This window comes from Anomaloglossus baeobatrachus, chromosome 2 (assembly GCF_048569485.1).
Source record: "Anomaloglossus baeobatrachus isolate aAnoBae1 chromosome 2, aAnoBae1.hap1, whole genome shotgun sequence".
Classification (NCBI taxonomy): Eukaryota; Metazoa; Chordata; class Amphibia; order Anura; family Aromobatidae; genus Anomaloglossus; species Anomaloglossus baeobatrachus.
Genome location: NC_134354.1, coordinates 226,725,607 through 226,750,815, shown reverse-complemented (window position 1 = coordinate 226,750,815; position 25,209 = coordinate 226,725,607). Strand labels below are relative to the sequence as shown.

The 25,209-nt window shown below is 41.7% G+C and overlaps 1 protein-coding gene across 1 annotated transcript in view; it reads left to right on the top strand.

The window, feature by feature from the left end:
* Positions 1-24,801, top strand: part of GOLT1A (golgi transport 1A) — a 51,949-nt gene extending 27,148 nt beyond the window's left edge. The window contains exons 4-5 of the mRNA XM_075333660.1: positions 5,525-5,588; positions 24,632-24,801. Of these exons, the coding sequence (XP_075189775.1) occupies positions 5,525-5,588; positions 24,632-24,673 (106 nt within the window). The 3' untranslated portion in view covers positions 24,674-24,801. The remainder of the gene's footprint in view (positions 1-5,524; positions 5,589-24,631) is intronic.
* Positions 24,802-25,209: the final 408 nt, after the last annotated feature.

The following is a 25,209-nucleotide window of genomic DNA, read 5'->3' as shown; positions in this document are numbered from 1 at the left end:
TACGATGGAACCCTTTAGAAGGTAGTTCACTTGCAGCACACCCTCCTTATCCCAGAAGACAGACTCCATAACCTTAGTAGCTGAGTTTTGCACTCTGAACGTCTTTGGATGAGGAGAACCACTGTGCCTTCACTCTTTTTACTGCTCCTTGATTTCAGGGTCATACAAATAAATCCAGGTCTCATCCATAGTGACCAGACAATCCAGGAAGTTCTTATTAGTCTGGAAATGCTGACAAATGGACCAGGAAGTTTTCACTTGCATGCTTCTCTGTTCTGTTGTCAAACATTTGGGGGCCCAATTTGCAGATAGCGTCCTCATGTCCAAATGTTCATGGATAATGATATAAACACATTCACGGGAAATCTCCATGATGTCTGCTATTGCTTTAGCTGAAGTTCATCGATTCTCCAGTATGAGGTTGTGCACAGCATCGACGATCTACGGCTCAATAACCACTCTTGGTTGTCTAGTACGTTCCTCATCATTGGTGCTGAAGTGGCTCATTTTAAATTTGGCAATCCAGTTCTGAACTGTGGAATATGAAGGGCATTGATCCTCCAATGTCTGTGACATATCACCATGAATACCCTTTGCCGACTTTCCTTGCAGAAACATGAAGTTTTTCACTCTTCTGCTCTCAGTTGCTGCGAATATTCCAGTAGAGTCCGCCATTTTGTTTTCCCGCGTGCGTAGAACACTTGCTATAAGCAACAAACACAAAATTTTGAAAACATATATTACACACATAAGGCTTTCATGTGATGTAACATTCGTTACCATAGAAACAAATAAAGATCACAAAGCCAAAGACTAATCAGCAGCCCCTCGAATATTGTACACTTTCACCCTTAAGTGCCTTTCATGTTGCAAGGGTGTTTGTAGCCTTGTTTAACCCAATAAATAGATAAATAATTTAATAAACAGTGAGGTTCCCCTTATTTTTGACAACCAAGCAGACAGCTGGGGACTGGTATAATCAGGCTGGGAAGGCCCATGGTTATTTGGCCCTTCCGACCCTAAAAATATCAGCCTGCAGCTCCCAAGAATTGGCTCATCCATTAGATTTGCCAATTCTGATGCTTTGCCCGACTCTTCCTAATTGCCCTAATGCGGAGGCAATCATGATAATATTTTTTAGGGTTGATGTCAGCTGTGTAATGTCAGCTGGTATCAAGCCCTGTTGTTAGTAATAGAGAGGCATCTATCAGACAACCCCATTTCTAACCCAGTAATCTAAAGGACAAGCACACACATAGAAAAAAATAGTTTATTTGGAAAAAAAAAGACTTCTCCACACTATCCTTCGTTCCCCATTTTTCTTTTTTATAAAAAATGTTCCCACAAAGCATCGTCATAGTTCACGTTTCTTGAATGCCGCTCAAGCAACTAGCAGTAAAGTATTGCTATTCACACAAAACTCTCATGAGAGCCGCCGGCTGTGCTCAGTGAAACTCGGCGATGCTGATGAGTTGTCGTCACTACACGGCGTCTGGGAATAACTGTACTTTATTGCTCTTCACAGTCACCAGAGCTGCATTTGGGGATCATGAACTTCGATGTAGGAGTTTCATGGGAACATTTTTGATAATAAATTGGTTAATGAGGGATAGTGTAGGTAGGGGAATCTTTATTCAAATAAATTATTTTTTCCTGTGTGTTTGTGTGTTTTTTTGGATTACTAGGTTAGTAATGGAGGTGCCTGATAGACACCTCTCCATTACTAATCCCTGAGCTTCATGCCAGCTGACATTACACAGCTGACATCAACTCTTAAAAATATTATCCATTTGCCATCGCAACAGGGCAATCAGGAAGAGCAAAGCGCCAGAATTTATGGATGCGCCAATTCTGTGGCAGATGCGGGCTGGCACTTTTAGGCTTGGAAGGTGCCAATATCCATGGAACTTCCCGGCCTGATAATATTAGAGCTCAGGTGTTTGCTTAATCTTGGCTAGATATTAAAGGGAACCTGTCATCAGAAATTTAGCTATAAACCTAAAAGTTTCCCCCTCTGCAGCTCCTGGGCTGCATTCTAGGAAGCTTCCTATAGTTTTTGTGGCCCCTTTTATTGCAAAATAAATACTTTATAAACTTGTACCTTTTCGTATACAAATTTCTTAAATCTTCCATGGGGGCGGGCTGCCTGATGTACGTTGCTGCCCTCCTGCCGATTTACGCCACCCCCGAACGCTGAATTTCAAACCTCAGGATGCCGCCCCTGGGCGCCCGTGGTCCCGCGCATGCGCTGTGCTACTGTAGCGGTGCCGTGCACTGCGTGCACGTGTGAACGCTGGTGACGCTTTGCGCGGGCACCGACTGCTCCGTCCGCTCCTCCCATCTATTTCCTACTGCTGAGCAGGATGGGAAGGAGGTGACGTCCGGTCATCTGGCCAGCGAGCGCTTGCGCAGAACGCTGGAGGAATAGGCAAAAGTGCGGTCACGAGGTTATGGGCGGCACTTGCTGATGACACTCACAGCGCCGCCCATAACCTCGTGCCCGCGCAAAGCGTCACTAGCGGTCAAACGTGCACGCAGTGCACAGCACCGCTACAGTAGCACAGCGCATGCGCGGGACCCAGGGGCGGCGTCCTGAGGTTTGAAATTCAGCGTTGGGGGGCGGCGTAAATCGGCAGGAGGACAGCAACGTACATCAGGCAGCCCGCCCCCATGGAAGATTTAAGAAATTTGCATACGAAAAGGTGCAAGTTTATAAAGTATTTACTTTGGAATAAAAGGGGCCACAAAAACTATAGGAAGCTTTCTAGAATGCAGCCCAGGAGCTGCAGAGGGGAAAACTTTTAGGTTTATAGCTAAATTTCTGATGACAGGTTCACTTTAAAAATAAGATTTGCTGTACGTCATTTTTTTCATTTATTTATTAACAAGTACAGTAAACTATACAAGCAAGGCACTAATTATATATCTGACAAATATCTATGTGCCTTGCCTGTGTAGTTTCCTGTACTTGTTAATAAATATATAATTAAATGAAGAAAACGATGTGGGGTTCCCCCTATATTTAATAACCAACCATGGTAAAGCAGACAGCTACTTGCTAATGTTATCAGGCTGGTGAGGCCCATGGATATTGGCATCTTCCCAGCCTAAATATACCAGCCTGCAGCAGCCCCAGAAGTGGCGCATCACCTTTGCCCAGCTCTTTCCATTTGCCTTTGCGCGATGGCAATAATAATATTTTTGGAGGTTGATGTCAGCTGTGTAATGTAAGCTGGCATCAAGCCCTGGGGTTAGTAACATAAAGGTATCTATCAGACACCCCCATTAATAACCCAGAATTAAAAAAAAAACAAAAAAAAACACAGGAATTTTTTTTTTTTTTTTAATAAATACTCCTTCACACTAGTTCTTGTTCACCAATTTATTATCAAAAATATTCTCAAAAAGCTCCTCTGTCATTGTCCATGTTCCCCAAATGCAGCTCTGGCGACTGGAAGGCCCATGGTTATTGGGCTCTTCAGCCTAAAACTTGCAGTCTGCAGCCGCCTTGGAATTGTTGCATCCATTAGACACGCCAATTGCTGCACTTTTCTTGCCTCATCCCGATTGCCCTGGTGTAGTGGCAATCGGCGTAAAATAAGTGGTTACTGACAGCTGTGATTTCTCACAAAATCACAGTGGTCATAAATCCTGAGGTTAGTAATGGTGAGAGGTCTATAAGACCCTCCCATTACTAACCCTGTAAATAAAAAGAAATAAACACAAAATACACAGAAAAATCCTTTATTTAAAATAAACAAAAACACACTCTTTCTCCAATTTATTAACCCCCAAAACACCCTGCAGGTCCGATGAAATCCGCAGACACGATGTCTCATGGCTCTGCTACACCTGAGGTTGCAGTGTGCAGTTACTGAAAACTTGACCACTCACTGCGACTTCAGGGACACACTGACAGAGCTGCAGCTCTGAACAGTGACATCACTGAGCTCACCTGACGTCACAGCTGGGCTTCCCACGTTACCCCAGCTGTGACCTCAGGTGAACTGACCTCTACAAAACTAATTGACCTCACTGACTTCACCTCAGGTGAAGTCATTGAACTCAATGCTGGATTCCCGAATTATTCAATGTGTGCACATTGAGTATTTGGGTGCAGAGTCTGCAGACATTTCTGCACAAATCTGCATCTCTTGGGAAAAAATGTGCACCAAAACTGCATCAAAATGCGTGCGATTTTGGTGTGTTTTTGTCTTCACCCAAATACTCAAAGTGCACACATTACCTAATCCGGTAATCCGGCATTCAGTTGAATGACTTTACCTGAGGTGAGGTCACAATTGGGATTCCCACTGTATTCCAGGTGTGAACTAAGGTGAACTCATTGAGCACAGTGACCTTACCTCAGGTGAAGTCATTGAACTCAATGCTGGATTACCGGATTAGGCAATGTGTGCATATTTAGTGTTTGGGTGCAGACATTTCTGCCCTATATCTGCATCTCCTGGCAAAAAAACACACTGAAATCGCTTCAAAAAGCATGTCATAGTTTGTTGTTTGTTTTTTTTTTAATGTCACTATTCAATTTCTACCATGAATGTATGTGAGATGTGTGCATTCAAATACTTGTTGAATATAAGAGTTTTAGTGGAATCTCCATGTTTGCTGTGTTGATTGTATGTAGAGATGGCGTTTGAAAGGAATGTAGCTCTAATCAATGCGTTTTGAAGTACTCTAACTTCTTCCTCAGGTCACAACTAATTTGGTTGTCTTCTTAGGAAGAAGTGAGAGTACTTCGAAACGCATTGATTAAAACTACATTCCTTTCAAACGCCATCTCTACATACAATCAACACAGCAAACATGGAGATTCCACTAAAACTCCTATTTTCGACTGACCTTTGGTCCTGTGGAGTCTGCAGCAGCTGTGACAAATATTCAAGACAGATCATAGTTGTGTGATTCACAACTCTTCAAGGTGAGCAAAACTGACGCTTACTATATAAGTTATATCAGATAAGACTCTATTGTGCTTGTATTTCTACATAGCTTCCATTTCATTCAAATACATAGCGGTCGCTGACTTTTGCCATTTCAAGCACTGCTCTAGTCCTCCACATGACCACAGATGGACCACGTGACCACAGATGTGACTCGATGACTCACTGCAGAGCTTACAGTGTGACCAGAATTCACTTTCTCAGTGTAAATCTATGATACTAAGATCAAGGCTTTCATAGACTTATTATAAGAGGGAAAGTAATGAGAACAACTGCGGTTTAAGGATGGCAGAGTGGCCCTGCAGCAGTGCTGGAAATGGTAGAAGACGGCACCTGTTAAGTATGTGAATGCAAAGACTTGAAAGACATTAATGATAGCAAACAGTGAATGAAATGAAAAGAAAATGCCAGAATGCTACTTTAACACAGCGCTGCCCAGGATAAGTCTTCAGCCTGTTGCATATTCCAACACGTAAATCATCTCCATTGTGAGTTATTTTGCTAAAACGGGAGATGTAGAGCAAAGTTTTGTCATTTATTCTAAGTGTGTTTTTTACTTACAGAGGATTCTTCCCAGTAGTGTTTGGAATCCTGGGATCATTGGGCAATATTCCTTTGCTCACCAAGGTATTTATTACATTTTATTATAGAGGTTATTCACCTCTTGGGATACTTAGTTTTTTTTACTTAAAAAATGTGCAGGTTCTTTGTTTCCCTGCACATTCAACTTTGATGCAGATAGAGAGAGTAACAGACTCCCACTGGATCATCAGAATGAGCACAGTGATAAATTCTCAGTTAACACATTCCACAGCCAGCAAGAGACAAAACAGCACATAGAGTAAATTGTGCAACATTTTTTATGAAACCGAATTTTTAATGCACTCTCTATAGTCCTCCATATACTATAATGCAAGCCCCATAGTCCTCCATATAGTATAATGCACTCCCCATAATCCTCTATATACTATAATGCAAGCCCCATAGTCCTCCATATAGTATAATGCACTCCCCATAATCCTACATATAGCATAATGCACTCCCCATAGTCCACCATATAGTATTATGCCCCCTCCATAGTCCTCCATATAGTATATTGCACACCCCATAGTCCTCCATATACTTTAATGCACATGCGATAGTCCTCCATATACAGTGGGGGAAAATAAGTATTTAGTAAGCCACCAATTGTGCAAATTCTCCCACTTAAAGAGATGATAACAGAGAAAAATGTAGAAACGGGTTTCTATACCGCGCCAATGATCACAAGTCTGGATGTCAGATTAATGTGGCTTTATTGTAGCATAGGTCTACGCGTTTCAGGAGCTCTGCCCCCTTCCTCAGGACCATAGAAAAGACATCAAATCTACCGTAGTAGACACATGTATACATTAAATAGACCAAGTGACGTCAGAGTCCCGCCCCGTATAGAAAAAACGGGTGGGAAAGGGTGCATCGTGATCAGTGCATGACGCAATACAGGACAAACATAGTGAAAGAAAAAAACATAAAACTCTGTTCAATAAAGGTAACCCAATTATTGACAAAACATAATAAATCAAGTGAACTTTGAAAAATGATCCTGATATAATTGTCTGTAAAAACATGAAAAAATAAATAAAATGTACAAGCATATATATACACACTATAAATCCTTTACAACGGGATCTATCAGTAGTATGTACTGAATCCATAGAATGATGACCTCCAGAAAGAGCCTAGAACTCAAACCAGATAATGAGTATCTGACCATGAGTGAGTATGGATCCAAATTGCGGAGGATCAAGCCCGCTAATCCACAGGAAATGTGATGATACAAGGCGTATGAAGAAAGCCACAAAAGAACCACCGATAACAGGTGCGCATTCATCATCCTTGTCCCACCAAGGACTGAGTGGTGCACCTCGATTTAAGTAATCCAGGGTGACAATAGTGTTACGTGGATTGTAATGAATAAACAATCCATCTAGACAGGCGTGATGAACCTGGTGCAGATGTAAGTGTATACATATATATGTTTCATAGTATATAAGTGTTCGTGCACAGGAAAACCCTCAACACCATGTGAGTATCATAGAGGGTACAGAGAACCGCTCCCGACTCTCATCAAGAGTAAGAGTTCAAAGGAGTTCAATACCGTGGGAAAAAACCCCAAGGCGGCTGCGAAGGCAGCGAGTATCAGATGAGCGGGGTGAATAGAGTTCATACCCGTGGGAAAAAAGTGTGTGCGCATGCGCCCAAATGCCGCATCGCACAAGGTCTGAATGAGCAATAGAACAGAAGGATAGATGAAGTCAGGAGAGACTGGTGATACTAGGAACAACCCGGTGAAAATCCACCAACACACGAAGTAGGTAACACCATAAAACACCTTTACTGTATGGTCCGTAGGGAAGTATTGTGGACCACTATAAATAATTTACACGGGGCCAAGTGAAGGGAAAAAGGAACGAAAAAAAACACAAGAATAAGGCCATGAGATGTCATTATGAGAATACATGTCACCAACCTCAGGAGCTTTCTCAGGGACTCCACTCATTTGATTGATATCCTTAGGGATATCAAATGGAAGGATTCATTTCTGTTTGTTACTCTTGATATAACCTCACTATACACAAACATTTTACATCCGTTAGGACTTGAATGTTTCACGAAGTTTTTAGAGATGGACGATAGGCTGCCTTCGTTACAAAAGAACTTCATGTTGAAAGGGATGAAGTTTATACTGGAAAACAATTTCTTCACTTTTCAGGATACCCTGTACCATCAGTGCTGCGGAGTCGCAATGGGCTCCAAAGTATCACCTACATTCGCTAATTTAGTCATGGGACTGTTCGAACTACTGTATATTTATTCCTCTGAACATTTCAAACATGTGGTGGTTTATAAGAGATACATAGACGATCTTATCATCATCTGGGACAACAGTGAAAATAACCTCCCTATCTTTTTAGAGAGTATACACAGAAACAATTGGGGCTTGAAATTTTCCCCCACCACTGGTGTAGAGTCCATTGATTTTTTGGACCTCTCTATATCACTCAGTAATGGGGTAATTTTGACCAAAACCTTCTTTAAACCGGTGGATTCGAATGGCTATATAGACTTCACCAGCAGCCATTATGATAAATGGTTGCTTAATATACCTAGGAACCAATTCCAGAGAATTAGGAAAAATTGCACACTTGACAAAGACTTTAATGAACAGGCCTTGATACTTAGGGTACCTTCACACTTAGCGATGCAGCAGCGATCCGACCAGCGATCTGACCTGGTCAGGATCGCTGCTGCATCGCTACATGGTCGCTGGTGAGCTGTCAAACAGGCAGATCTCACCAGCGACCAGTGAACAGCCCCCAGCCAGCAGCGACGTGCAAGCGACGCTGCGCTTGCACGGAGCCGCCGTCTGGAAGCTGCGGAGACTGGTAACTAAGGTAAACATCGGGTATGGTTACCCGATGTTTACATTAGTTACCAGCGCACACCGCTTAGCTGTGTGTGCAGGGAGCAGGGAGCCGCGCACACTGAGCGCTGGCTCCTTGCTCTCCTAGCTACAGTACACATCGGGTTAATTAACCCGATGTGTAATGCAGCTACATGTGCAGAGAGCAGGGAGCCACGCACACTGCTTAGCGCTGGCTCCTTGCTCTCCTAGCTGCTGTACACATCGGGTTAATTAACCCGATGTGTACAGCAGCTACATGTGCAGAGAGCCGGAGCCGGCAGCACAGGCAGCGTGAGAGCTGCGGAGGCTGGTAACTAAGGTAAATATCGGGTAACCACCTTGGTTACCCGATGTTTATCTTGGTTACAAGCTTACCTCAGCTGTCAGATGCCGGCTCCTGCTCCCTGCTCGCTTCATTTGTCGCTCTCTCGCTGTCACACACAGCGATCTGTGTGTCACAGCAGGAGAGCGGCTTTGAAGAAAACGAACCAGGGCTGTGTGTAACGAGCAGCGATCTCACAGCAGGGGCCAGATCGCTGCTCATTGTCACACACAGCGAGATCGCTAATGAGGTCACTGCTGCGTCACAAAAAGCGTGACTCAGCAGCGATCTCGGCAGTGAGCTCGCTGTGTGTGAAGCACCCCTTAGAGAGAGGTGCAGGGAGAAAAAATATCCTATGGCCACCATCAAAAAGGCTTATCAGACCAACAGGAATCTCAAACAGTTTGATCTGATTGACACAAAGGATAGCGGTATCACTGAGCCACAGGGTACCCTGGTGGAAGTTTTTCTTCCCATTTTCTTACAACGTACAGTAGTGATGGAAATTTAATTAAAAGTATCCTAAAAAAGCATTGGGCCATACTGCACAATGATCCATATCTGAAAGATGTACTACCCTGCCACCCTGGTGTCACATATCGTAGGGCTTCCACCCTCAAAAATCAGTTAGCCCCCAGCAGGCTCAAAAATTCTGACAGTCCCACCATCAGTAATAAAATTCTTGGCGCTTATAAATGCTATACCAAAAATTGTGTATGTTGTAAGAACATCCAACATGGAAGGTTGAACTTTGGTCTGGCACCTGGAGGAATGGAGTTTTTGATAAAAGGACATCTTACCTGTCAATTGGACTTTGTGATTTACCTTATCGAATGTGATTGCGCCAAGTGTTATGTGGGAAGAACCACCCAGGCTCTGCACAATAGGGTGAATTCCCACAGGCATAATATTAAGGTGGGTTTCATGTTACATGGTCTGTCTCGACATGTGACCCTATATCATGCTAAGAAAATTAAACTTAAGGTAACCCCCATTGAACAGATACCCCCACATGTACCTAATAGGGTAGAGGTCCTGAACCGAAAGGAAACCTACTGGATATATAAGCTCAACACCTTGAAACTTCAGGGCCTCAATGAAGTAACGGACCTATTCCATTAAACAACTTTTATTGGTTCCCTTTTGCTCACACAGGGGTTTATATGGAAATTTGCTCAGTATTTATTATAATTTTTTATTCATATATATTTTTTTATTCCTACTAAGCAAAAAAACCTGCGGCACATTAAGTAGCAAGACAGGGTCAACCACAATACAATGAAAGGTGTTGAACCCATACCACTCCAATAATCATGGAAACAAAGGAGGACAAAGGAGTTTTAAAGGTGAAAAAAGTTAAAAGGTAATTTTTATTGAGACAAATATATTTAAAAATGGAATTTTACATTTTCCATATGACACAACAATAATGTAGTTATAAATAGAAAATGGATCCAGTAAAAAGAGGTAGTACAGTGGGTGAACAGGCAAAAGTGACCTGATATGCACCCTATATCAGGTGACCTAGAAATAATCGCCGGATGAACGGCTTACAATGAAGGTCAGAAGTAATACCTTAGGCGCCTGGTACACAAAGCCTGCAGGTGGAAGCGATGGGTAGGCAAGCGGTGATAACCGGATATACGCCCTGTACCTGGAGGCCTGGAAGTAATCGCCGGGTGAGCGGCTAACAGAGGGTCAGTGGTAATACCTGGGGCACCGGTGAACAAAGCCTACGGATGGAAGCGCTCCGCGTGGAGAACCCGACGTACGTTTCGCAAAGGATTATGGTCGCTTATTCATGGGTAAGTTTACATGTGTTTGCAGGACCTTTTTGTATCTATGGTGACGATCACATGCCCCCGGAGACCCACAGGTAACCATGGGAACCGCAACGCACACGGGAATCATATAGACGCCGCGGGGGGGCAGGAGAGGGTGACGCGACCGAGCATGCGCACGTCCAGATCCACCACACATAACAGAGGACCATGAAAGATAACACATGCCATATGTAAAAGCAATGAGAAAAAAATCACAAATATACAATTTAAATCACATATATAATTTCTTATAATGGCCAAAATCATATTGTGAAGATCTAAGAATATGGTTTCTGTAGATGTTCAAAGACGGTCCAAATGTGGTTGTAAAATAGACGCTGTCAATTAGTTGGATGGATATTCAAAAGCGGGTCCATGGAGAATTATAAAATAGGCCCAATGATTTTTAAAGATGTCCATCAACAAATAGTTTTAGGTAATGCAATGCACAAATAAACAGAAATATAATCAGCAAAATGTAAAGATAGAAAAAAGGAATTTTTATTTAAAATGATGATAAAAAATATATAAAACACAACAGAGCACCCTGAATCACATAATGATGATGCAACAATTTATAGAAAAGGAGAAAAACTCAAATTTTCATTGAGTCCCCTAGGACTCAAAGTATCAAGTGCCACTATCCATTTTACCTCCCTCTGAGCCAAAGTTTTTTTCATATTGCCGCCTCTAATGCCCCCATGTATCAGATCGATCCCAAGAAACCTCAGGGATCGGGCGTCACAGTCATGAAATTGCCGAAAATGTCGAGGTAAAGTTTTCAAAGAGGCCACATCCACCACCGTCTTCGCTGCGCAAATGTCCCTCACGTGCTCACGAATCCTCACTCGGAATTCCCTTGAGGTGAGGCCGATGTAGATTTTTGAGCATCCACATGTGGCATAATAAATGACATAGGAACTGCCACATGAAATGTATTCATTGACGTGAAAAGTCCGCGTCCCATCACTGGATTTAAATGTGGAGCACCGAGAGACATTTGCGCACGCAAGGCAATGGCCACAAGGATATGACCCCCTGATTGGACGACTATGTCCAAATAGACCTCCAATCTTGGGGACATAATGACTCTGGACAAGCAAATCCCTGAGATTCTTTGATCGTCTAGGGGTCATCAGTGGGCGTTCAGAGAGACAAGAAGACAATCCCATTTCAGACTTGAGAATAGACCAATGCTTAGTCATTATTTTACGCATAGTATCCCATTCAGAATTAAAAGTGGAAATAAAGCGAACTTGTTCGCTTCTCGCATTGGCTATGCTACTATTGGATTTTTGTAACAATTGGTCACGAGGAGTTGCCTTGGCTCTGTTATAGCCTTTCATAATTGAACGATGGCTATAACCCCTCTGAAAGAACCTATCACGTAAGTCACCGGCCTGTCCCTCAAATTTCTCTTCTGTGGAGCAGATCCGTTTTACCCTAAGAAACTGACCGACCGGGATGGCTTGGATGGTAGAGATGTTATGAGCAGAAGAAGCATGCAGTAAAGAGTTCACTGCCGTCTCCTTTCTATTGACATCAGTCTGGAGGCGGCGCGAAAAATCCACCTCCAGACTGATGTCCAAGAAGTCAATCTTCTGTTTACTAGTTTTATATGACAATTTTATGTTCTTTGTATTGTTGTTAAGAGAATCCATGAACGATCTGAGCTCCTCCACTGAGCCCTGCCAGAAAAAAAGTAAGTCATCTATATAGCGGAGCCACATATGCACATGGTGCGCAGCCTCAGCGCCCCCACACGCAAACACCTCCCTCTCCCAGTACCCCAGGAAGAGATTTGAGTATCAAGGTGCACAGGCCGCGCCCATGGCTGTGCCCCGCCTCTGAAGATGTGTACCAGGCGCCTAAGGTATTACTTCTGACCTTCATTGTAAGCCGTTCATCCGGCGATTATTTCTAGGTCACCTGATATAGGGCGCATATCAGGTCACTTTTGCCTGTTCACCCACTGTACTACCTCTTTTTACTGGATCCATTTTCTATTTATAACTACATTATTGTTGTGTCATATGGAAAATGTAAAATTCCATTTTTAAATATATTTGTCTCAATAAAAATTACCTTTTAACTTTTTTCACCTTTAAAACTCCTTTGTCCTCCTTTGTTTCCATGATTATTGGAGTGGTATGGGTTCAACACCTTTCATTGTATTGTGGTTGACCCTGTCTTGCTACTTAATGTGCCGCAGGTTTCTTTGCTTAGTACTAATTTGTTCTGTGTTATCCACAGCTTCTCCTATGGCCAAAGTGAACTTTAGGTCACGTGACCAGACGTGGCTTCGTCAATTCCATGACGCATTTAAAGAGGATGGTGGGTCTGCACGTGATGATGATGCGGCAATTTTGGATGACAAAATAACTAAATACAAATCTCTTCTCCACAAGAGAACTAAATTATGGTGGAATCGTGCCTTCTTAGAGAAGTATCAACAAAAAAGTTTGGTCCCTAGGGGACTCAGAGTTCATGTGTCACCTTCCTTCCCTGTTGAAGATGAGGGTTTTAAGAAAAATTGGGAGGCGCTAGCTACCACATGCTCCTTGGGCTTTATTAATCTGTTGATTGGCCTGAATGGCTCTAATCTAGTCGATCTGGAAAAAGAATTGGAAATATTGCAAGAAGCGATTAATAGTAGCTTATCTGATGATGCCATAAGCAAGTTTGATGAGGATATGGAAAAGGACGTTTCTAAATGGGAAAGATATATTAGAAATATGAAACTCAAGAAATTTCGGAGAGATTTGAATGATCTCACCAATAACCAAGTCTATAGATGGAGAACATCCCAACACAGAGTTGGTAGGGGACCCAGGAATGACTCTAGGTCTAGATCTAGATCAACATCTATAAGATCATTTACTTCTGAAGACAATTTTCAGGATGATACATCTTTGACTGCTGGCGGGGGTTATGAATTAAGAACACTACCTGCAAGGACTAAGAATCGACAGATTCAGAACCCCAAGCAAAATTCTAACAAGGGGATCTATAGTCAGAAAAAAGATACCTTGGAGGTGATTAATCTATCAGATCATCCCCTCTCTAGCAGTCAACTGGAAGTTCTTTCCCGTGGTCTTACATTCTCTCCCACTAATAATTTCAATTTTTTCCTAGCCATGAAAGATTTGCATCTTTTTGCACGCAAATTGCTACTGAGGAAGTTACATAATAGAAGCAACAGCGTGCCTGGGCTGGAAACGGCAGCTGAAAGGGAAGCTGTGGCCATTCTGGAGGACCTGCGCAGAGAAAATCTCTAAGATAGTATTTAAAGTCTGTGCAGGTTGAGTTGATTAGATGTGATACCACCCACCCCACTTAATGTTTTTTGCATGTTTGCACGAGATGCAAAAGTTGTGCCCACAGCCAAAAAAACCTGTGCAGGATAACCAATTTTTAGAGATGGCATTGTTTTTTTTACTGAGAACCAAACTGGGGGATAAAATGTTGGCAAGATTAGGGGCTCTTCTGGCCACAAAATTGATTTTATTCTTACTGAAAATCCGGTTTAATAAATCATCACTAAGTAAAATAGGCAGATGTTTTTGTACTATTTTTACTATATCATGGAATTGAGGAGAAAAATTTGTTATAAACGTCACACCATTATTCCTATTATGCTTGTTCTTATTTTTATTGTTATCTCTAAATAAATCCGATCTATCTATTTCATTAACTATAATTTTTGCCCGATCTAGACACCATTTCGGGTAGCCTCTGTGTTTGAGCTTAGTAACAGCACAGTCCATTTCCGCTTGTAGAACCTGTGGGCACAACTTTTGCATCTTGTGCAAACATGCAAAAAAATGCAAATCATTTACATCTAATCACACAGGGCTCTCCTATAACATCAACAGCTTTATAAACTGCAATACCCCAAATGTGGTTTATTTGATAGAGTGTATTTCCTGCCACGTTCAATATGTTGGCGGCACTAGTTGTCCCCTTAAACAAAGAATACGTAGACACATGTCAGACACATTAAATACATCTGCGGTAAATGTGTCTGCTGTTTCTAGACACTTTGCCTCTGTTCACAACAGATGTCTTGACAATCTTGTTTTCACAGGCATTGAAAAAGTTTCCAGACCTATTAGAGGGGGGGATCTTAAAAGAAAGATTCTTAACAGAGAGTCTTTCTGGATTTTTAAATTAGGCACGAGAATGCCGCATGGTCTTAATATGAGGAGAGATCTTGTTATGCAGTATACTTGAAATTCCTACATTATTTGTTCGTTATAGGACATACCTTTTTTGCACCAATAATTATATTATATTATACTCTAGTGATTATCAGACATTTGATGGTTCAAGGTCTTTCCCTTAGCATTTGAATTTAAATTTTCACTATATAGCAATATGGGCAGTAACGTTTTTTTTCCTTTTTTTGATCCTGTTAGAAAAAAATCTTTCTTGTCTTTAAGAGCCCCTTTTCTATAAACTATACCGGGCATATATATATTTCTTATCATGTGATCTCTCTGGTTACTTCTGTTTTTAATTAGTTTATGTATATATAATGGTGTTTTTTCTTTATCCTTTGTTGTGCTGTATTTTCGGTGCAGTGTCTCAGTTTCTATTTCTTCCCCTTTTTTTTTTTCTTCTGTGCTCTCCACATTAAGTGGGGTGGGTGGTATCACATCTAATCAACTCAACCTGTTCTTGTTGTGCACAGACTTTAAATACTGTCTTAGAGATTTTCTCTGCGCATTCCATGATTAAGACCTATTTAGGTTGAAACGCGTAGGAAACAGCTCCTCTGTCTTGCCTTTCTATTTTTGTCTTGCTTGGATGGAATATTTTTATTATCAATAAAGAATCTGCTTTTAAAGAAAATCTACTTTCTCCTGGAGTTGCTGGAATTTCTCCTTTTCTTTCCGCTATATAGATGACTTACTTTTTTTCTGGCAGGGCTCAGTGGAGGAGCTCAGATCATTCATGGATTCTCTTAACAACAATACAAAGAACATAAAATTGTCATATAAAACTAGTAAACAGACGATTGACTTCTTGGACATCAGTCTGGAGGTGGATTCTTCGCGCCGCCTCCAGACTGATGTCTATAGAAAGGAGACGGCAGTGAACTCTTTACTGCATGCTTCTTCTGCTCATAACATCTCTACAATCCAAGCCATCCCGGTCGGTCAGTTTCTTAGGGTAAAACGGATCTGCTCCACAGAAGAGAAATTTGAGGGACAGGCCGGTGACTTACGTGATAGGTTCTTTCAGAGGGGTTATAGCCATCGTTCAATTAAGAAAGGCTATAACAGAGCCAAGGCAACTCCTCGTGGCCAATTGTTACAAAAATCCAATAGTAGAATAGCCAATGCGAGAAGCGAACCAGTTCGCTTTATTTCCACTTTTAATTCTGAATGGGATACTATGCGTAAAATAATGACTAAGCATTGGTCTATTCTCAAGTCCGAAATGGGATTGTCTTCCTGTCTCTCTGAACGCCCACTGATGACCCCTAGACGATCAAAGAATCTCAGGGATTTGCTCCAGAGTCATTATGTCCCCAAGATTGGAGGTCTATTTGGACATAGTCGTCCAATCAGGGGGTCATATCGTTGTGGCCATTGCCTTGCGTGCGCAAATGTCTCTCGGTGCTCCACATTTAAATCCAGTGATGGGACGCGGACTTTTCACATCAATGAATACATTTCATGTGGCAGTTCCTATGTCATTTATTATGCCACATGTGGATGCTCAAAAATCTACATCGGCTTCACCTCAAGGGAATTCCGAGTGAGGATTCGTGAGCACGTGAGGGACATTTGCGCAGCGAAGACGGTGGTGGATGTGGCCTCTTTGAAATCTTTACCTCGACATTTTCGGCAATTTCATGACTGTGACGCCCGATCCCTGAGGTTTCTTGGGATCAATCTGATACATGGGGGCATCAGAGGCGGCAATATGAAAAAAACTTTGGCTCAGAGGGAGGTAAAATGGATAGTGGCACTTGATACTTTGAGTCCTAGGGGACTCAATGAAAATTTGAGTTTTTCTCCTTTTCTATAAATTGTTGCATCATCATTATGTGATTCAGGGTGCTCTGTTGTGTTTTATATATTTTTTATCATCATTTTAAATAAAAATTCCTTTTTTCTATCTTTACATTTTGCTGATTATATTTCTGTTTATTTGTGCATTGCAGTACCTAAAACTATTTGTTGATGGACATCTTTAAAAATCATTGGGCCTATTTTATAATTCTCCATGGACCCGCTTTTGAATATCCATCCAACTAATTGACAGCGTCCATTTTACAACCACATTGGGACAGTCTTTGAACATCTACAGAAACCATATTCTTGGATCTTCACAATATGATTTTGGCCATTATAAGAAATTATATATGTGATTTAAAGTGTATATTTGTGATTTTTTCTCATTGCTTTTACATATGGCATGAGTTATCTTTCATGGTCCTCTGTTATGTGTGGTGGATCTGGACGTGCGCATGCTCGGTCGCGTCACCCCCTCCTGCTCCCCCGCGGCGTCTATATGATTCCCGTCTGCGTTGCGGTTCCCATGGTTACTTGTGGGTTTCCGGGGGCACACGTGGTCTCTGACGCCGCTCGGGGTGTATATGATGCGGTGACGCGCCTGCACATGCGCCGCGGTTGTCCATTTCCATTGGATATGGTGACGATCATGTGATCGTCACCATAGATACAAAAAGGTCCTGCAAACACATGTAAACTTATCCATGAATAAGTGACCATAATCCTTTGCGAAACATACGTCGGGTCCTCCACGCGGAGCGCTTCCATCCGTAGGCTTTGTTCACCGGCGCCCCAGGTATTACCGCTGACCCTCTGTTAGCCGCTCACCTGGCGATTACTTCCAGGCCTCCAGGTACAGGGCGTATATCCGGTTATCACCGCTTGCCTACCCATCGCTTCCACCCACAGGCTTTGTGTACCAGGTGCATAAGGTATTACTTCTGACCTTCATTGTAAGCCGTTCATCCGGCGATTATTTCTAGGTCACCTGATATAGGGCGCATATCAGGTCACTTTTGCCTGTTCACCCAATGTACTACCTCTTTTTACTGGATCCATTTTCTATTTATAACTACATCATTGTTGTGTCATATGGAAAATGTAAAATTCCATTTTTAAATATATTTGTCTCAATAAAAATTACCTTTTAACTTTTTTCACCTTTAAAACTCTTTTGTCCTCCTTTGTTTCCATTTTTTTATTCCTGTTGGGGTCCTAGCAATTTTTAATTTCATTACACTTACATGATCATGACTTTAGTGTTTTTATGTCTTTTTATTGCCGGTTTTATTTCCTTTTAGTTGTTTTTTATTGAAGTTTAGGATATTACTAAACTATCCGTATTTTCATGCTCAGAATATATGTTGTCTGTTTTTGATTTTAACCTCTGATCAGGTGGCTTCATGACCACTAGCAGTTATTAAAATACATATAATACTGTTTTTAGAAATCATCAATATGGTCTGCGTGTAGCATGGCGTTTGGGGATGGAAAAAGTCCTTTTATTCTCCCCAATAGCCAGATCGTTATTTATTTATATACAAAATAATTTCTGCGGTTTCATGTCTTATGATAGGCATATCCTCTCATGGGACTTCTCCCCTTTCCTGTCTCTTCAGTTTATAATAGTTTATTCTTCTTACCCATGGACTGACACTCCCCTTATTCTTGTGCTTTTTTTCATTCCTTTTTCCCTTCACTTGGCCCCATGCATATTATTTATAGTGGTCCACAATATTTCCCTACGGACCATACAGTAAAGGTGTTTTATGGTGTTAGCCACTTCGTGTGGTGGTGGATTTTCACCGGGTTGTTCCTAGTATCACCAGTGTCGAGTCCTGACTTCATCTATCCTTCTGTTCTATTGCTCATTCAGACCTTGTGCGATGCGGCATTTGGGCGCATGCGCACACACTTTTTTCCCACGGGTATGAACTCTATTCACCCCGCTCATCTGACACTCGCTGCCTTCGCAGCCGCCTTGGGGTTTTTTCCCACGGTATTGAACTCCTTTGAATTCTTACTCTTGATGAGAGTCGGGAGCGGTTCTCTGTACCCTCTATGATACTCACATGGTGTTGAGGGTTTTCCTGTGCACGAACACTTATATACTATGAAACATATATATGTATACACTTACATCTGCACCAGGTTCATCACGCCTGTCTAGGTGGATTGTTTATTCATTACAATCCACGTAACACTATTGTCACCCTGGATTACTTAAATCGAGGTGCACCACTCAGTCCTTGGTGGGACAAGGATGATGAATGCGCACCTGTCATCGGTGGTTCTTTTGTGGCTTTCTTCACACGCCTTGTATCATCACATTTCCTGTGGATTAGCGGGCTTGATCCTCCGCAATTTGGATCCATACTCACTCATGGTCAGATACTCATTATCCGGTTTGAGTTCTAGGCTCTTTCTGGAAGTCATCATTCTGTGGATTCAGTACATACTACTGATAGATCCCGTTGTAAAGGATTTATAGTGTGTATATATATGCTTGTACATTTTATTTATTTTTTCATGTTTTTACAGACAATTATATCAGGATCATTTTTCAAAGTTCACTTGATTTATTATGTTTTGTCAATAATTGGGTTACCTTTATTGAACAGAGTTTTATGTTTTTTTCTTTCACTATGTTTGTCCTGTATTGCGTCATGCACTGATCACGATGCACCCTTTCCCGCCCGTTTTTTCTATACGGGGCGGGACTCTGACGTCACTTGGTCTATTTAATGTATACATGTGTCTACTACGGTAGATTTGATGTCTTTTCTATGGTCCTGAGGAAGGGGGCAGAGCTCCTGAAACGCGTAGATCTATGCTACAATAAAGCCACATTAATCTGACATCCAGACTTGTGATCATTGGCGCGGTATAGAAACCCGTTTCTACATTTTTCTCTGTTATCAGCCACTTGGGTTGCCGTTGCCTTGATCCATTTCTACATGCGAATATAGTGGTTGTGACTTTCACAACTACAGTTGGTGAGTATTATTGCTCCCCCCTCCTTTGCCCTGTGCCTATAAGGGTAAGACCCTATTGCGCTTTATTTTCCACAGCTTTCCTTCATACTTAAAGAGATGAGAGAGGCCTCTAATTGACATCATAGGTAGACCACAACTATGAGAGACATAATGAGAAAACAAATCCAGAAAATCACCTTCTCTGATTTGGCAAGATTTTTTTTGCAAATTATGCTGGAAAATAAGTATTTAGTCATCGAAAAACATGCAAGATTTTTGGCTCTCACATACCTGTAACTTGTTCTTTAAGAGGTTCCTCTGTCCTCCACTCATTACCTGTAGTAATGGCACCTGTTTCAACTTGTTATTAGTATAAAAGACACCTGTCCACAACCTCAAACAGTCACACTCCAAACTCCACTATGGTGAAGACCAAAGCGCTGTCGAATGACATCAGAAACAAAATTGTAGCCCTGCACCAGGGTGGGAAGACTAAATCTGCAATAGGCAAGCAGCTTGGTGTGATAAAATCAACTGTGGGAGCAATAATAACAAAATGTAAGACATACAAGACCACTGATAATCTACCCTGATCTGGGGCTCCACGCAAGATCTCACCCCGTAGGGTCAAAATGATTGTAAGAACGGTGAACAAACATCCCAAAAACAAACGGGGGGACCTAGTGAATGACCTGCATACAGCTGGGACCACCGTAACCAAGGCTACCATCAGTAACACACTACGCCACCAGGGACTCAGATCCTGCAGTGCCAGACGTGTTCCCCTGCTTAAGCCAGTACATGTCCGGGCTCGTTTGAAGTTTGGTAGAGAGCATTGGGATTATCCAGAAGAGTATTGGGATAATGTCATATGGTTTGAGGAAACCAAAGTAGAACTGTTTGGTAGAAACACAACTCGTCGCGTTTGAAGGAAACAGAATGCTGAGTTGCATCCAAAGAACACCATACCTACTGTGAAGCATGGGGGGGTCACAATATCATGCTTTGGGCCTGTTTCTCTGCAAAGGGACTAGAATAACTGATCCATGTACATGAAAGAATGAATGGGCCTTGTATCGTGAGATTTTGAGTGCAAACCTCCTTCCATCAGCAAGGGCATTGTAGATGAAACGTGGTTGGGGTCTTTCAGTATGATAATGATCCCAAGCACACCACCAGGGCAACGAAGTAGTGGCTTTGTAAGAAGCATATGAAGGTCCTGGAGTGGCCTAGCCATTCTCCAGATCTCAACTCTATTGAAAACCTTTGGAGGGAGTTGAAAGTCCGTGTTGCCCAACAACAGGCCCAAAACATCACTGCTCTAGAGGAGATCTACTATCATGATCCAGGCCGGCTTTTCCCTGCTGCTGGTTACACCCAGCTCTGGCCTAGTCATGTCACGGGTTAACTTCCCTTGCCTCGTTCTGGATCCCAGGATGCTATACAACAAAGGATATATAACAAAATATTGAGATGAACTTTTGTTATTGATCAAATACTTATTTTCCACCATAATTTGCAAAATAAATCTTGCCAAATCAGACGCGGTGATTTTGTGGATTTGTTTACTCATTTTGTCTCATAGTTGTGGTCTACCTATGATGTCAATTACAGGCCTCTCTCATCTTTTTAAGTGGGAGAACTTGCACAATTGGTGGCTGACGAAATAGTTTTTTTCCCCAGTGTAGTATAATGCACTCCCCATAGTCCTCCATATAGTATAATGCACTCCCCATAGTCCTCCATATGGTATATTGCACTCCCCATAGTCCTCTATATAGTATAATGCACTCTCTATAGTACTCCATATAGTATAATGTACACCCCATAATCCTCCATACAATGTTGTGGTTACCCTAATGTACTCAGTGAATAAAATAAATACTCACCTCTCACCATTTTCCCGCTGCTCCAGTCTCGGCAGTGCACATTCTGAAGCTCTTTTTGTGCAGGATACAGACGGTGCAATGAAGTGATGTCATCATGCCCGCAGAACTGAGCTGTCAGAGCTCATATGCAGTAAGAAAATGATGGAGGACGGAGTGGATTGCTCCCTCTTTCATCATTGCTTTCAACTGTATCAACATCCAGGATGCTCATACAGTTGAACATGCCATGATGGGTGGGGGAGGGAAGACCTATGCTAATACTACTACCAGGTCCTCCTGACTCATGGGCCCCATAGTGGCTGCGTATTCTGTTCTGTAAACAGCATTTTTCAAATTACTATTTTTACTTAATTAACTACTTTGTAATTAAAAGTCTATACATAATTCTTTTTTATGCCATAACTGTAGAAATAAGACATGGATTGCACATCCAAAAACCACACATTGATGTAATACCGCTAGCCAGAAATTTACAAAACTGAACATGAGGTTTTTATTTTAACATTCTGATTAAATTGTATGTAGCCCACTACCATGTCACAGTAAAAATCTCAGAAGGTACCTACCCTTAAAGGCGCAGTACCGTGCGCCAACTACCGACTCTCCTACAGTGCATATGCAGGGAGGGTGACCTGGTGTTCCTGAGCATCCATGTTGTGAGGCTGAATCCCCATAACTCCAGGCCACACCACTCCATAAGCAGAGCACCACATCAACAATAGCAGCAATGCACCAATACCAAGGTTATACAGCCAAAAAACCCAACTTCCACATGTTCTCAGACTGTGAGCTGAGAGAACAGAACCCCTAATGCAATCTTCTGCTAATTTTAAAACAATAATTCCTTTTTTTGCATTCCACCATTAAAAAAAAATAAAAAAAAAAAATGTATGTACCTCAAAATGTTGCCCGAAAAATTATCAACAAGGTCTTGGTTGACCAGGCTTTTTGATAAATCTGGGGAAGTTTTAGACTTTTGAGTTTACATTTACACCACCTATTAGTTAGCTTACTTCGTGGCAGAAATTTGCACCACATTTTTTCTGCATTATTTAGCACCTGGTCTCGCACTTTAAGGATAACGCTATTATTGGATAGGTCACATAGTTTCTAAATCTCACAATAAATATGGTGCGAGTCATGAACGATAGTTTTTTTTGTGCATAATTATGAATTAAATATTCTCAACCACCTACTGGCAGGTCTAACCTCCTGCACTTTTTATTTTGTATAATTTTAAAGTTTCAACAAGTAATTTTATTTCCATATTTATGCCACAGTCTTTTTACCAGTTTATCACCACCAGTCTCATTACATGTACTATATCCTCTTTAAGCTCCAGCCATACATTTCTGATACAATGTACCATTACATGACATCAGTCAAATGATTCAATGTGTATATAACATATTGAAAAAGGGAGCCAATTAAGAGCAGCATTGACTCTCTGGACAAGATAAATAAGTGGGTTCTAAGCAGGACCCTCCTAAGGTGTGAGATCTATAGCCCTTCATAGGACACGTGACAGTCTGAAGAAACAACCTATTTCAAGGAAACCTGTGATGTTGAAAATGGTACCTGATCTGCAGACAGGATGTTATAGAGCAGGAGGACTGATCAGATTGATATACATTTATTTTCATTGAAATCCCTGGTGTTTGTATGCATATTAATTCACCCCTGGTTGGCTGCACGTCCTTTGGTATTTACAGGTTTGCGGTACTGGTGGACTAGGTCCACATGCATCTGGCTTGTCCCGATTTTTCCTTTGTACACTGAACCCTCATGGGTCTATCTATATAATAGGGGCCGCCCGATGCAGGTGTTCCTTTAGTATAATCACTGCTTGCCTGTTGTTTATCCTCCGCTTGGGCCTGGGCATCCATCAAACAAAATTTGGCTGTGCCTTTGATAAATGAGCCCATTGGGGCTCTTTTTTTGCCTTGTTGGATGCATATGGCCTGGTGGATGGAGATTTGATTTTCCCTTAGTGACGGCCGTGCTGCCCCCAGGTGTTATTGCCTTTTATATCATCTCTTCCTCTTGTGCCTGTTTTATCTCATCTGATACTGTATGTTTAATAACTTGTCAATAAATTTTGATATTTTTTGAAGCATATTTACTCTGTTCTCCTGGTTTTGATATATTTATATATATATTATACCGGTAGAGTATATCTCTCATGAAAATGTATTTTTACTTAATTTAATTTGTAAGATTAACACTTGTATGTTTGTAAAGGGAACCTGTCACATGATTCATGCTGGCCGTACCATGGGCTGCATTGCTCTGAGATTAACCTTATTAACATCGCATCATGTCATTTCCTACACTTTTTAATGAATTGTGTAATATATTTTTGTTGTAATTGTTACCATAAAAAATATTGCCTTACTATTAATACTTTAGAAAGTTCTTTCTATATAGGATTTGTATTCTGCTGAAAACAGGGTCAGACAAGAGGTGACTAGTCATGGAGTTACTCTCTGATGGTCTCTCTCCAGCCGCTCAGCTAGATTGACAGATCTCCTTCTATGCACACATAGGTAGTCACCTCACCACGACTACTCACCATGTCCCCAGTCCCATTTTCAACTACGTTTCTCTCAGTGTTACAGAGTAAAAAATATAAAGGAACAGGATGTTGATTCATGGAGGCTAATTTTCCGGCACCATGAATCATGTGATAGGTTCCCTTTAACTTGTCTACATCATTATGAGAACTACTGACTTGCCTGAGCTACTCCTCTGCCAACTACAAAAATGAGTTTCTCGCATGGACCTGAAAATAAGAAATCTCAGTTAGCAAACAACTCATTGACTTATATTAGAGAGTATGGGGGGCCTGCTTTATGCCATGTGTGTAGTCACTCTGCAGGGGTGGAACGATCCTCTTTTATCTGCCTCCACCCTTATGATATTGGTGTTATCTTATACTCCTGCCATCTGAGGAGATAATTGCTGACCATGGACCAAGCTGAAGACTAAAAAGACTTGGCCTGTGGTGAAGCCAATATAAAAATTACTGTGTTTTAGTATTTTTTCTTATGAAAATACAAAAAAAAATGTATATTTTGACAAGAATTGATCTTCAGATACTTCATTTACGTACAGTGTATCTATAAAGCAACATATTCAATTTTATGTTTATTCCAATGTATGCTTTTTAACTCATTTCTATACATTTTAGCTTTTTCAGAGCCTGGCAGGAGGCGATACAACTATGGTATAACCCTACTAGAGCAAAAGAAAACCATCATTCAAGCCTCCGTACTGTTGGTTTTTACAAATGCAGCCTATACTTCTGCGTTAGATGGACAACTCATCTCTGCCTCTATCCACCATCACGGCTGCATATCACAGAATCTGTTTTACAATGTAGAAATTGAATGTGTAATAATATAATTTAATATGAAAATAAACCTATAGACTTGTGTTTATATTGAAAAAACAGTCTGTGCTCCCCCCATAAGAAATGTTCTAACACATAAGGGTACTTTACACGCTGTGATATCGGTATCGATATCGCTAGCGAACGTACCCGCCCCGTCGGTTAAGCGACACAGGCAAATTGCTGTCCGTGGCGCACAACATCGCTTACACCTGTCACACGGACTTACCTTCCCTGCGACGTCGCTCTGGTCGGCGATCCACCTCCTATCTAAGAGGGCGGTTCGTGCGGCGTCACACGGCAGCCGTCCAATAGCAGAGGAGGGGCGGAGATGAGCGGCTGGAACATGCTGCCCACCTCCTTCCTTCCGCATTGCC